The sequence below is a fragment of the Syngnathus floridae genome, chromosome 6 (genome assembly GCF_059516105.1).
Source record: "Syngnathus floridae isolate MCC-2025c chromosome 6, RoL_Sflo_1.0, whole genome shotgun sequence".
Classification (NCBI taxonomy): Eukaryota; Metazoa; Chordata; class Actinopteri; order Syngnathiformes; family Syngnathidae; genus Syngnathus; species Syngnathus floridae.
In genome coordinates this window covers 4,952,820-4,964,321 of record NC_142418.1, presented here as the reverse complement: position 1 = coordinate 4,964,321, position 11,502 = coordinate 4,952,820, and the positions used below count along the sequence as shown (strand labels likewise).

At 48.3% G+C, this 11,502-nt stretch overlaps 2 protein-coding genes across 2 annotated transcripts; both read left to right on the top strand.

The window, feature by feature from the left end:
• Positions 1-260: 260 nt before the first annotated feature.
• Positions 261-1,735, top strand: c6h11orf96 (chromosome 6 C11orf96 homolog). The gene has a single exon (XM_088379808.1). The coding sequence runs from the start codon at positions 457-459 to the stop codon at positions 838-840; it is 384 nt and encodes a 127-aa protein (XP_088235934.1). The 5' UTR covers positions 261-456; the 3' UTR covers positions 841-1,735.
• Positions 1,736-3,188: 1,453 nt separating this feature from the next.
• Positions 3,189-11,361, top strand: ticrr (TopBP1-interacting, checkpoint, and replication regulator). Its single transcript, XM_088379536.1, has 19 exons — positions 3,189-4,259; positions 4,354-4,582; positions 4,698-4,930; positions 5,025-5,268; positions 5,364-5,505; positions 5,628-5,752; positions 5,825-6,174; positions 6,247-6,347; positions 6,439-6,532; positions 6,611-6,693; positions 6,828-7,058; positions 7,218-7,305; positions 7,377-7,449; positions 7,549-7,680; positions 7,752-7,919; positions 8,003-8,277; positions 8,353-10,228; positions 10,730-10,855; positions 11,012-11,361. The coding sequence occupies exons 1-19, from the start codon at positions 3,600-3,602 to the stop codon at positions 11,113-11,115; spliced, it is 5,334 nt and encodes a 1,777-aa protein (XP_088235662.1). The 5' UTR covers positions 3,189-3,599; the 3' UTR covers positions 11,116-11,361.
• The last annotated feature ends 141 nt before the right edge of the window (positions 11,362-11,502 follow it).

Here is an 11,502-nt window from a genome sequence, read left to right as displayed (position 1 = left end):
ATCAAGCCTATTTTGACAAAGACATGGGTTCTTAAATGTAGAAGCTAAAAGTATAAAGTCAAGATACTGAAGTGAAGTCAAGATGAAAAATAACTTCAAGTATAGCGACAAGTGTTTATGCTTCTTTTTGTTATTTTGAGTTGGGTGACTGAATCCTACAAAGGCGGAACCAAGACCGGATAAGGACGTAGGGGGAGTGGGTTGGACCAGACCAATATGGAGTGAGGGGGGGTGGACGGGCTGACGTCTAATAAAAGCGAGAGCTGCAACTGAGGGCTGCGAGAGTTCAGCCAACAAACACGCCGGAGCCACTCTAAGCTGACAAGCGTTGACCTTGTGTGTGCGTGCATGCTGGACTTTAATGACTTTCAAAGTGGATTGCCTGCTCGCTTTTTCTACTTCTGAGGAAAAACAACGAGACAGTCCAAAGTCGGTTCCTGCGTTCGCAAATCACCAATGGCTGCCGTGCGTCCGATGCTGACGGAGGCATCCGGCTTCCATGTCCTGCCGGCGCACCTGATGGCCTCGGCTATGGAGGAGTTCCCTCAGCAGCTGCCTGTCCTCAAGGGCCCGCCCAGGGGCAAGAGCCGCGCCCGGCGACCCCGCGAGGCCCGTTTCAAAACCCAGCCGGTCACCTTCGCCGAGATCGCCGAGGTGGTGGAAGAAGAAGGCTCGTCGCCTCTGGAGGAGGAACGGGCTCGCCGCTCCTTCCTGCAGTCCCTGGAGAACCTGAGGAGGAGCACCCAGACCCTGCACTGCTCCCCGGGTGCCCACCGTCAATGCGCTCCGTCGCCCACGCAGGCTGGCATGGACTCCAGTGACTCTGACTCCACCCAGTGAAGGGTGGGCGGGGCTCCACAACCCTCGCGATTCTTCTTGGAGGTTGAAGTGACCCAAACGGCGGCAAAGTCTGCTTTTAATATACCTGCTAACATATCGACGTGCGGCAGATGCATGAAGTGAATTGTGCCGTGTAGAAGCAGGCGGCGCTATTTCCGACATCCTTTCTAATGTATGCGCTTTAAGTTTCGTTGCGCAACAACATTTTAGTGTACTTAAAATCTGAGGCTTTAAAGTGAGGTACGTGGGCTCCCTCTAGTGGTTTGCCAAAGCATCACTCAATTATTTGGGGGTTTAAATGTACATAACCTTTTTGTTAAACTTGTTCTAATCCAACATTTCAGTTCACTTGTATCTAACAATACATTTGAATTTAACCATTTAGAATGGTTGGTTTTGAATCTTTTTTTTTTTTATGTGCAATTTCACACAGTCATCTACAAAGAAACCTAAATAGCATACAAAGACAGCATCAACTTTGTTCTAAGGTTTCAAATGTATTCCTTTTCTACTGTCGCGCTTTTTCTAAAGACACAGCAGTGATTTATTATTATTATTATTTTTTGTACATCTAGAAAAAGAAAAGTGAAGCGCTAGTAGCCGCACCACTAATGTTGTCAGTAGCACGACGAAGCGACACAGTGGCCTGGTTCGGCGCTGAAGCTTTCTGAGGAGTTCACGCTCTCGGTGGTGAATAAACACGTATGAAGAAAAGTGAAAAATGTTTATTTATTCTCCTGATTTACTCATAACCAAATGTGAACTTTTGCTACGCTCTTTTGACTCGTGAAGTCGTGTCGACTTTCAAAACAAAATTGTCAACCTTTCCACTGTGCTTTCTATTCAGTATACTTTTTATTCAACGCAATGTTGTTTTAATAAATATTTTAAAGTATTTCGAGTTATCTGACTTGTTTCTTGAATCTTGGAAGTTCAAACGACCCCAATTAACCTTTGGTTGTTGTCAACGTGGTGTGCTGCGTGACGCAAATGTTGACCTGGTGACCGGCGGCCATTTTGTTAAGGGTCCTTGCTAGTCCTCTGCTGGCACAACAAGGAACCCGCTTACACGTGACACAAACCACTCACTTTAAAAGATAAATGCTTCGTCTTCTGGTTGGAATTGCAAATAGGAATTGTAAAGTACTTTTGATTTTTTTTTTTTAAATCAGCAATCATATCAGTAGACTCATCAACAAAACATTCAAGTACTTGTGACCCTCTTTTAGAAATTTGTTTGTGTTTTCCCATGGCCTCGATGCGAGTTAAAACAGATAAGAAGTGTGTTCCGTGCCTTGTTTTGTTAGTACGGAGGACATTCTGGTCTAGCCAGATTTATTTTTGGTCCGTAATCATAACAGACGTCACTGCCATTTCATTTTCCTCTCATTGCTGATTGGGATGCGTGATGTAAAGAATAATAGCGCTGAGTGCAATGTTTGCTTTGAAAGGAGAGGCTTAGTGATTGTACGTGCCGACTGGAAAACCAAAAGATACGATGCACTCTCCTCCCAATTGCATTTTAATGACAGCATCATTATTCAAATTCATACGCTTGCCTTAAGATGTGCATAGGAGCTCATTGTCCAACGGCTCAAGCCGATGTAGCAACCTAGGCGAGATCATATCTGATGACAAAGTCCTGCAAAAATATGTATATATATATATATATATTGTTGATACCATTGTCAGAGGTAGGCCATCCAATTTGCATGATTAATAAATTCAATTCCATTCCCAGCAAATGAGGAAAACACAGTTGACCAGAATTTTGTGCAGAATAACTAAATACACAGCAACATTTACAAAAAGGATACATTCTAAATATGTATTTCTGCCATGTTTAAAGCGAAAAGGCCTGGTGAGAATCAGCACGTTGAGAAAATCATTGGACACCCCTTTAGGTCTCTTCATTCCTCAGATCTTCATCCCCCTCTGCTGCTGAAGAAAAATGATTATGATTGAAATGAGTGGTTGACCCACTTGTGGTCGGTCGCTCCAAACTTCGCCTTCAGTGTAAAGATTTTATTACGACATGCAATGTACTGTACTCATAATGTACCCAAACATTCATATAATTTTGGAATATTTAAAACTAAGCATTCGCATTTCTCTGAATGTGATTATAACCAAAGTATTAAAAGAAACAGTACATCGTCGTTGTGTTTATAATCTGTAATGTGACGTCACATTGTACGTAGACGGGGAGGCGCCTTTTGCTCCCTCATTTGGCCCCGCAGCGTCATTAACATGACAGAAGGTCGAAGCAGCCAATTAGGCTTTGGCAACTGACATCTGGCGAATTGCTGCGTACCACCTTTGGACCAATAAGGTTGTTGTTGTTGACGGATTTGGCCAATCACTGTCGAGAAGGCGGGCTCTTGTTCAAGAAGCGCGAACGGTTAATTTACGAAGACGAGAAAATGGCGTACTAAGAGTAACATCTAAAGTAACATTTTACTTGGAATAGTTTTGTGGCAGTAATATGAGTAAAGTCCGATTATTTCCAAAGGACGGTGGCGATTGTGGGAGTGACAGAACCTGAAGAAAATGTCTCGTTATGTCCAAGTGTCGTGGTAGCGAAGATGCTAGCTAGCTAGCAAGAAACGTCAACATTAGTTTCGCTAAAATGTCTTTTACACTAGACGGCGGTACAATGAAGGGACCGAGTTGAGTAGTGATGGCTCGTTGGGTACACTCGTATTATAATAATTTAATGGCTTGTCGTCGAAGATAATAGCCAGGCGCTGTTTGACGGGATGGCTTTACACAACCTGTTTTTTGTCGTCGACCTGGATTACGAAGATCAACTATCAAGCGATCGGCTAGAAATCGGGAGTCATGTCTTGAAACGTGGCATTTTGCAAATTTTGCTGCACTTCGGATTTCAGTATGGCTTCGACAAAGTACGTTGGGGTTACAAATTCTTCCAATCCAAGACTGGCCGAGGTGCCGCCCTCATAACGAGAGGCTCGGACTTCAAGGAGCTTCGCCACAAAGCCTTTGAGGACTTCAGTGTGGAATTCGATGCTAAGTTTGACGGGAGAGAGAAAATATGCGCGTTCCAGCATTGCAGCCCATCTGCCTCCGTGCAAAATGCCCTCAAAGAAGTCCTACTCGATTTCCAGTGGGACCGACCAGACATCACCTCTCCCACGAAACTGTCCCTGAGGCCCAGGAAGACGAGTCGAGCTGTCCATTTATCAGAAGAGGAACACCTTACCAATCACGCCAAAAATGTGGTGTTTATTGTGGCACAGTGTCCACGAAGCTGGACACAACTAGTAGATTATCTCTGCGTGAGGACCCTTGACCTCCATGCTGATGTGTCCAAGGACATTTTATCCAAAAGTATCCAGGATATGCTGGTTCAGAGGCAGGTTGTCCTGCACTGGGTTGACAGTACATCACATGGAAATGTAAGTAGCCAGCCAACAGTGAGTATTGAATACGGTGTCCAATTTTTTTTTTGTGCTGCTCCTTGTGATTGTGACATCATCATATCAAATGTAGGAGGTGCTAAGTGGGGACCATTCGGGCTTTGACAAATTAGCCCAAGTCTTGGCACAGGCGTGTGGCAAAGTAATCCCCGCAGTCGCGCTGCTTAACCGCCACTGCACCGGGAAGCCAGACTGCAGTGAGAATTTCCCGTTCCGGTCCAGTCTGGGATATTTGCTCTCTTCTGAAAGGCAGTACCGCCTTGCTTTTCCTGTCACGGAGGGCACTCTGCGACTGGACGCAGGTACATATGTTTTGTGACCCTAACTCCATTTGAGAAACATTGCAATTTTGTCCAATACTGTAGGGATGAAATGTCAACGTGTGCAAATCAGTTTGGCACATTGTGCGTTTCTCAGGTGGCGTCGCCCAGAGCTGCACTGTGACTCTAGAGCCGGTGACCTGCAGGCGAGGGCCTCTCGCCCCGGGCGTGAAAGTATGTCTGAAAGGTGTGCTGTGGGGCTGGGACGCCTCGTTACTGTCGCACACCTCCACAGAGTCGTGGCAGCTTCGGTGCGCCAACACCAGCGAGCAAGGTGCTGCTTCCTTCCAACGCATGCTGGTGGAGCTGGCTACTCATTCGCTGCGCATGGTGAGCAGTCTCATTGTGTTCAGCAAATTGTATTTTGTTTGAATGAAGTGGTCCAGGTTGTTTGGCAATTCTACTTATCATTTCTCCCCTCCAGTTTGCTGAGGTGTGCCATAGCGGCCAGTCGTCTTTGGCCATCCTCTCCCCCTTGTCCAACTCCTCTGCTCTGCTTGCCGTCCTCCAACCTTCCATCGTTCGGCACCGTCACCTTGACAGCACCGATATCATTTCCAGCAGCAGCGGCACAGCTGAAATCTTAGCTGACCTTCCGGAAGTAGTCAGCAGTGTGCTGGGCGTTGTATACGACATGATGGAGCAAGATGATGGCAGCCCCGATGATGGTACAGGGTGGACATTTATATCATTGATGAACATGGAGATTAAATGTATTCAAACCTGCTGCTGATTCAGCGTCTCCTTTTGTGATCTCACTCAGAGCAGCCAAATGTTCCTTATGCGGTTCCCGAGTGGGCGCAGCAGGAGCTCGGTCGTGGCTCGCAGAGAATCGGATTGTGTGAGACTTGGTTTCCTCATTCGGATCAGTCGGGGGTCACTTCCCATTTAATGGAGTCATTCAGGTAAGAAGAAGAAGAAAAGCACCCATTCAGTGCTTCTCACAGTGTGCTCCGCCAAATAATTGCATGAAATGTTCAAACTGTGGCTGAAACGCTTTTGCCGTACAACTTCCACTCTTTATCAGGTTGCTTCACGCCGCGCCGGACCCAAGCGAGGAAGAGGAGCTTCACTTCCAGACAGAGATGATCAGCGATCTGGCAGATCTCTATCAGTCGTCAAAGGGTGCCGATAACAAGAGGGGCAAGAAGCGTAAGAATGACAAATTGGATGGATTTCGTTCAAGTGCAGCAAAATGCGTCATTCTTTCTTCCCCTTCCACAGGAAGCACGCAGCGCACGCCGGTGAAGCAGAAAATGAAGACCATGAGCCGCTCGTTGCAGATGCTCAACGTGGCGCGGCTCAATGTGAAGGCCCAGAAAAGCCAGGCCAACGCAGAGCCGGTCACGTCGGAGGGGAAAGGAGCGGACACAACGGCGAAGAGACGCCCGAGTGGGAAGAACAAAGCCGAAGGAATTCCTTTGTCAGCCTTCTCCAGTGAAGCTGAGCTGCTGTGCCACGTGCGCTCCGTCTATGAGAAGAGTATCGCGGAGAGGGACTCCTCCCTCCACGCTGGTTCTCAACAGCTTTTGGCTGCCGTAAAAACTTTCCTTGCGGTGGAATCCGAGCAGCCGGTGAGATGTTATTTCTTGTGAATGATGTCTCTCTTTGTCGCTCTCTCGCATCATCTCGTGTCTCCCTCGCAGGTCAAGACCCTTGGGTTTTCCCAGCAGCATTTTCTCAAGAGCAGCGGATCCATCAGGCAGGCCTACGGCTCCACCGCGGATGTGGAGAGCAAAATTCGAGAGTGAGTTGGACAAGTTGCCGACGCTGGGAACTGAATACAAATCCATCAAGTTGATCTTTGAATGGTTGTAATGCATATTTGTTTCCACGAGGTGTCAGCTCCAGGCGCTGCTCAGGTTGGAGTTATGCAGACTTTTGTCTCCGGAGGAGGATGATGCTCTGGATGATGAACAGATGGCAGAGGAGGTAAAGAAAGACATGATATCAACACGGACACAAAGACTTTAAAGCTTCACAATCAGGTTCTTTCCGTTTGTTCTCAAGGTGGCTGAAATGCTCCGAATTATATCCCTGACAAAAGACCCGGCGTGCCTCGCAAAGTTCCTTCAGGATGAAGTCCTTCCGGCGTAAGTGTGCCACCCGTTGGCGTCGTTTGCCATTTTGCATCGGGTGTTAGCATTAAGCTCGCAGGCCACAGTTATGCTGTTCGACAAAGTGCTTCATTGCCAAAAAGATTTTCAAGACAAGTCTGTCATTGCAGGTTCTTGACAGCCATCCCGAGGGTCCTCGCCGACATTTACCACAGTCTGGGCACTCAGATCCCAGAGGCCTTGGCGGCTGTCCTTCCTGCCGACTTCTTCAGCGACGAGTCGCTCACCAAGGACAGCGTTTCTCTGGCAGCCTCCTCACCCTGCCTCTCTTTGCACGGCTCGCTTTCCAACTGCAGCGATCGCCTGCATGACCTGCGTCATCGCTCCGCTACCAAGCGAAGGTGAGAGGAGGCTCCCGTGTATCTTGTTTTCATTGAAATGTTGAGATTGCTGCGTTGTAGCCGCTGTTCTTCAAAGATTTTCCCCTCCAGATTTAGTTAGTTTTATCAACATGTTTTATCTTCTGCACAATTTCTGTCGTGTGTCACTTTTGTTATCAGGAGCAGTATGCTGACTCGTCATCGCAGCATGACAGAATCGTCACAGAGTCTACGGCAGATAGCCATGCCCAAAAAGACAAGACGGGCTGTAAGACCGGTCGAGACGCGTGTTGTCGAGGTATTTCTTCCTACGCTCCCATTTTATTCTGTTTCCTTCAGTCCAAAGCAAAGGTCCGTACACCTCCAGAGAAAGCGGCCGCAGTCCCGCAAGCTCAAAAGCAACAAACGCACGGTATGATTTGTTTTCTAATTGAGTGTCTTCAAATACTTTGCTGAAATTTGGATCTATACTTGAAGGAGAGTCTGATTCTCTCTTTTTGATTTGTCTCAGAAGTTACCAAAGTAAGAAGGAACCTGTTCAATGAAGAGATTGCGTCTCCATCAAAGAAGAGCAAACTCCCACGCAGCCAGTCTGTCTCTGCGGTGGAGGGACTGAAATGCAAGTCGTCGCACAAGTCTGACGGTATGAAACGTAACCAAAAGTCACTGCTCAGAGAAATTGACATTGACTATTGTTGATTGCTCCTCCTTCAGAGAGGCACAGACTCCTAACAAAGCAAGTGTGCGAGACCCCCCCCCACAAGCAGGTGTCCGATCGGCTCCTTTATCGACAAAAAATGGGGCGGCATGCGTCACCAAACACTTGCTCCGGCCTAAATGAGGATTGTATTGTGGAAGAGTCACCAGTAAAACCAGCAGAAGGTACGAAATTCGGCGTTTGCGCTTCTTGACTTTTGCATTTGGAGTGCGTGAGAAAGAAACGATTTGAACGTTACCGTCGGCAGAGCTCAGAAGGAGCCCGAGGATCAAGAGCTTGGCCAGGAGACACTCAAACACCTTCTATCCAAGTTCCCAAGCGCGTTCCCGCAACCTGCAACGGGCGCTGTCCGCCTCCCAGCTTTCGCCCAGCCAAGGCCCCGTCAGTGACGTTAACGTGAAAAAAGTTCGCTCTCCCATGAGGCTTCTTTTTGGGGCCACCCAGTCTCCCGCTCGTCCTTCCACGGCGGGCTCAACCTGGACCAGCACGACTCGGCTGTCTGCAGACTCCAGTGTCTTTGAGGTAAAAATCCTAGATCAGCTTATAAGTCCAAAACTTGTGTTCTAACTTTGCCCACCAATTCCTTTCCCTGTGTAGAGTCCCAACAAGACACCGGAAAAGACACGTGGAAAATGCAGAGGAGATTTGGGCAGCGCATCTCCTAGAACGCCTCGAACCCCTAAAACTCAGTTTTCTTCCAGGCTACACGGTCTACCCGGCGCCGAGAGCCCCGTCGCACAAACGGGTATGGCCCTGAGGGGCAGTCCTTTCAGATCTCCCGCCAGAAAAACTTTTGTGCCGGAGACACCTACCAAGCAAAGTCCTCTGACCAGCCCGCTGAAGGGAATTCTCAAGACTCCCGTCAAGACTATGGAATCGGCCTCTTCCTTTGGGTCACATCCAACATTCAGGACTCCCAAAAAGATGGTGTCTTGGTCACCGTCCCCACAGAGAAAATGTATGGCGCCAGACAGGATGCCCACTTTCAAGATGCCCGAATCGCCCAGATTGTTCAAGACGCCCAACAAGTTCAACAGCCCACCGAAAAGCCCCGGTGAAAAAGCGGAGACTTTCCAGACCCCCGAGAAAATGTGTCCGCCTTCACCACGTACTTTTCCTTGTCAGGTGAGCCTAAAAAGGATTTCACCAGATGCCACGAGAAACTGGAGAGCAGAGACGGCGCCGCCTTTGCTGTTTTCACTGCTTGAAGAACGTGGCAGTACAGCTCACACCAGGATGCCCAGCCCAGTTCACCAAATGGCGACTCGGTCCAGACGGACATCTGATGAAAGTCCAAAGACTCCCTCCCCCAGTAAGCAAGCGTCTGCAGCTTCGGTCGTCCGTACGTTTCTGTCTCCCAAAATGTCCCGGCGAAACGCCAGGTCTGCTCAAGTTGCTAGGACAGCCCGTAAGAACTCGAGAGCGCGCAACGCGCACGCCACAAATGAGTCTGAAAGTTGTGAATCGGATTCATGGCTATTGGACTCGTCAGGACTCAATTTAGCCACGGACAACAGCAATGACATTGTGGATGCGTCGGTGGTGAAGACACAGTTCAGCGGAGGCCTCAAGATGAATATTTGCTTTTGCCGCAAGCCTTCAAAATCCAGCCAAGACGCTGAGACAGCCCCGCTTGAGTCTCAAGATCCATCCAGTCGCAGCTACGGCTTCCGACAGACGCCCGACCGCCAGCAGCGTGAAGCAGCTGCGCGTTTGGGCGAAGCACTTCATGCATCCCCCAGGTTCTCCACCCCAAGAGGCACGCCCAGGTGTCGCCAGCCAAAAGGCATGGCGTTGCCAAGATCGCCTTCCTATCACGTAGAAATGGAGATGCAAACGTCCGGGCTCCCCAAACTCAAAGTCACACGTACCAACTCCATGCACGTAAACGATGTTCTCGTGGAGGACGGGCCTCAGAGCCCTCTCGTTGCTGTGAAACCATCTCAGGTGGACAGCCCGTTGCCGTTGGTCCCTAAGCAGCGAGATCCCGGTTCCATCTCACCCTCCGTATGTAGCCACGCTACGCCCGCTAAAGGCGGCGTGGTTCAGACCCACATCTGCCAGTCCTACACACCCACACGGCAACCCGCGGGAACCACATCGCCCATAGCGATTGTCGACGTCTTCCCCCTTTCCCCCTCCCCTCAAAGTGCGGGCAAGGTGACCCCGGACAACCTGAACAGCTGGCGCCGGAGGAAACGACCCCTCGTAGCTGCCGTCGGAGGCAAAGACCGCTGCCGGAAGGGTGAGCCGGTAGAGGAGGCGGAGCTCGGAGTGAGCAGCTTGTCGGAGGCGGATGACCTGGATGAGCTTGCCACTAAAACTACTGGCCAAGTTTGGACTTTGAAAGGAGCTCACTTGCCTGCGGTAGACGCGTCTCCTCCCTGTCCTGAGGATGACTTGATGGTGCCCGATTCTCACCGAAATGAAGAAGACATGATGTGGGAAGCTGCTGGCAGAGACGTCGCATCCAGTAAGAAAATTGACCCGAATAATACTAGCACCTCGCAAAGTGTATCAAATAATGCACCACATTTTTCTCCAATTAACTGACGAGTCGAAGACGAGAATGAACAAATGTGATAGCTGCAAGTTTTAGAGCTTCATCTACTAAAAAAAGCTGCCCGCGTCATTTGCCTGCATTTTACTGCAATACTACACTTTTATTCTGGTTGGCTAGGCAGAAGAGAAGTAGTTTGGACATAGAAAACTGCACAGGCCTGATTTGGACAATTGTTTTGCTGTCATCTTGTGGTAGTTATCGGGAATTGCAAGCATTGGGTGGTATTGCTCAGTCCGCTGCCCTGCAAAAAACAGGTTTGCTGTATAGAAACGATTGCCAGTCGCTTTTAAATATATATATATATATATATATATATCATCATTAAGATGATATATATATATATATTAAAAAAAAAAAAAACTCAAACAAGAGAAACCTTAAGTTGCTTTTGAATTTATATATTTTTTTCAGCCATAGCCACACCTCCCGGTTCAGTGAAGCAGGTCACAGCCGGTGGGATTCTGGCCCTCACTCAGTCTCCGATGCTCTTCAAGGGAAAGCCGGCTACGGCAAGCAGGAGAACACCTCGCTTGAAAGGTAACGCGCACAAGCAACACAGTCTTGCCTGCGTCTGGGCCTCAACTTCAACCAAACGACAAATCCACATTAAACTGAATACGCTTCAGTATTCTTCTAAAACGTTTCAAGCCTGACTAAGATCATCTCGGATCTTGTCCGTGTGGATTCTTGTAGATGAATTAGCAGGCGAGAGGAGGATGGCAGCAGCGGGTGACAAGGTCTCGGCCTTCAGCTTGCCCGCCAGACGCTCGGCCAGCAGGAAGAGGCTGCTTCAGTGATGGTTTAGTTTTAATCGCTGTTTTTATGTATGTAAATTTGGATGTATTGATGGACTGATTGAGTTCAATTTTCAAATGGCTTTCATGTTCAAAATGTGAAACAGTTTTCCTCTGCCTCATGTTGTTGGAATTTGTCTCGATGTTAATTTATTTGTTTTTTCAACTGATTTTAAGTCAGGACATGTTTAAAGCTTTTATTTGTCATGTGAATATTGTGAATAAATGTTGCTTTTAAAAGTTAAAAAAGTTTAAAGTCCCAATGATCGTCACACACACATCTGGGTGTGGTGAAACCTGTCCTCTGCATTTAACCCATCCCCGTGTGATTTTGATCCATCCCTTTGGGGAGAGGGGAGCAGTGAGCGGCAGCGGTGCCGCACTTGGGAA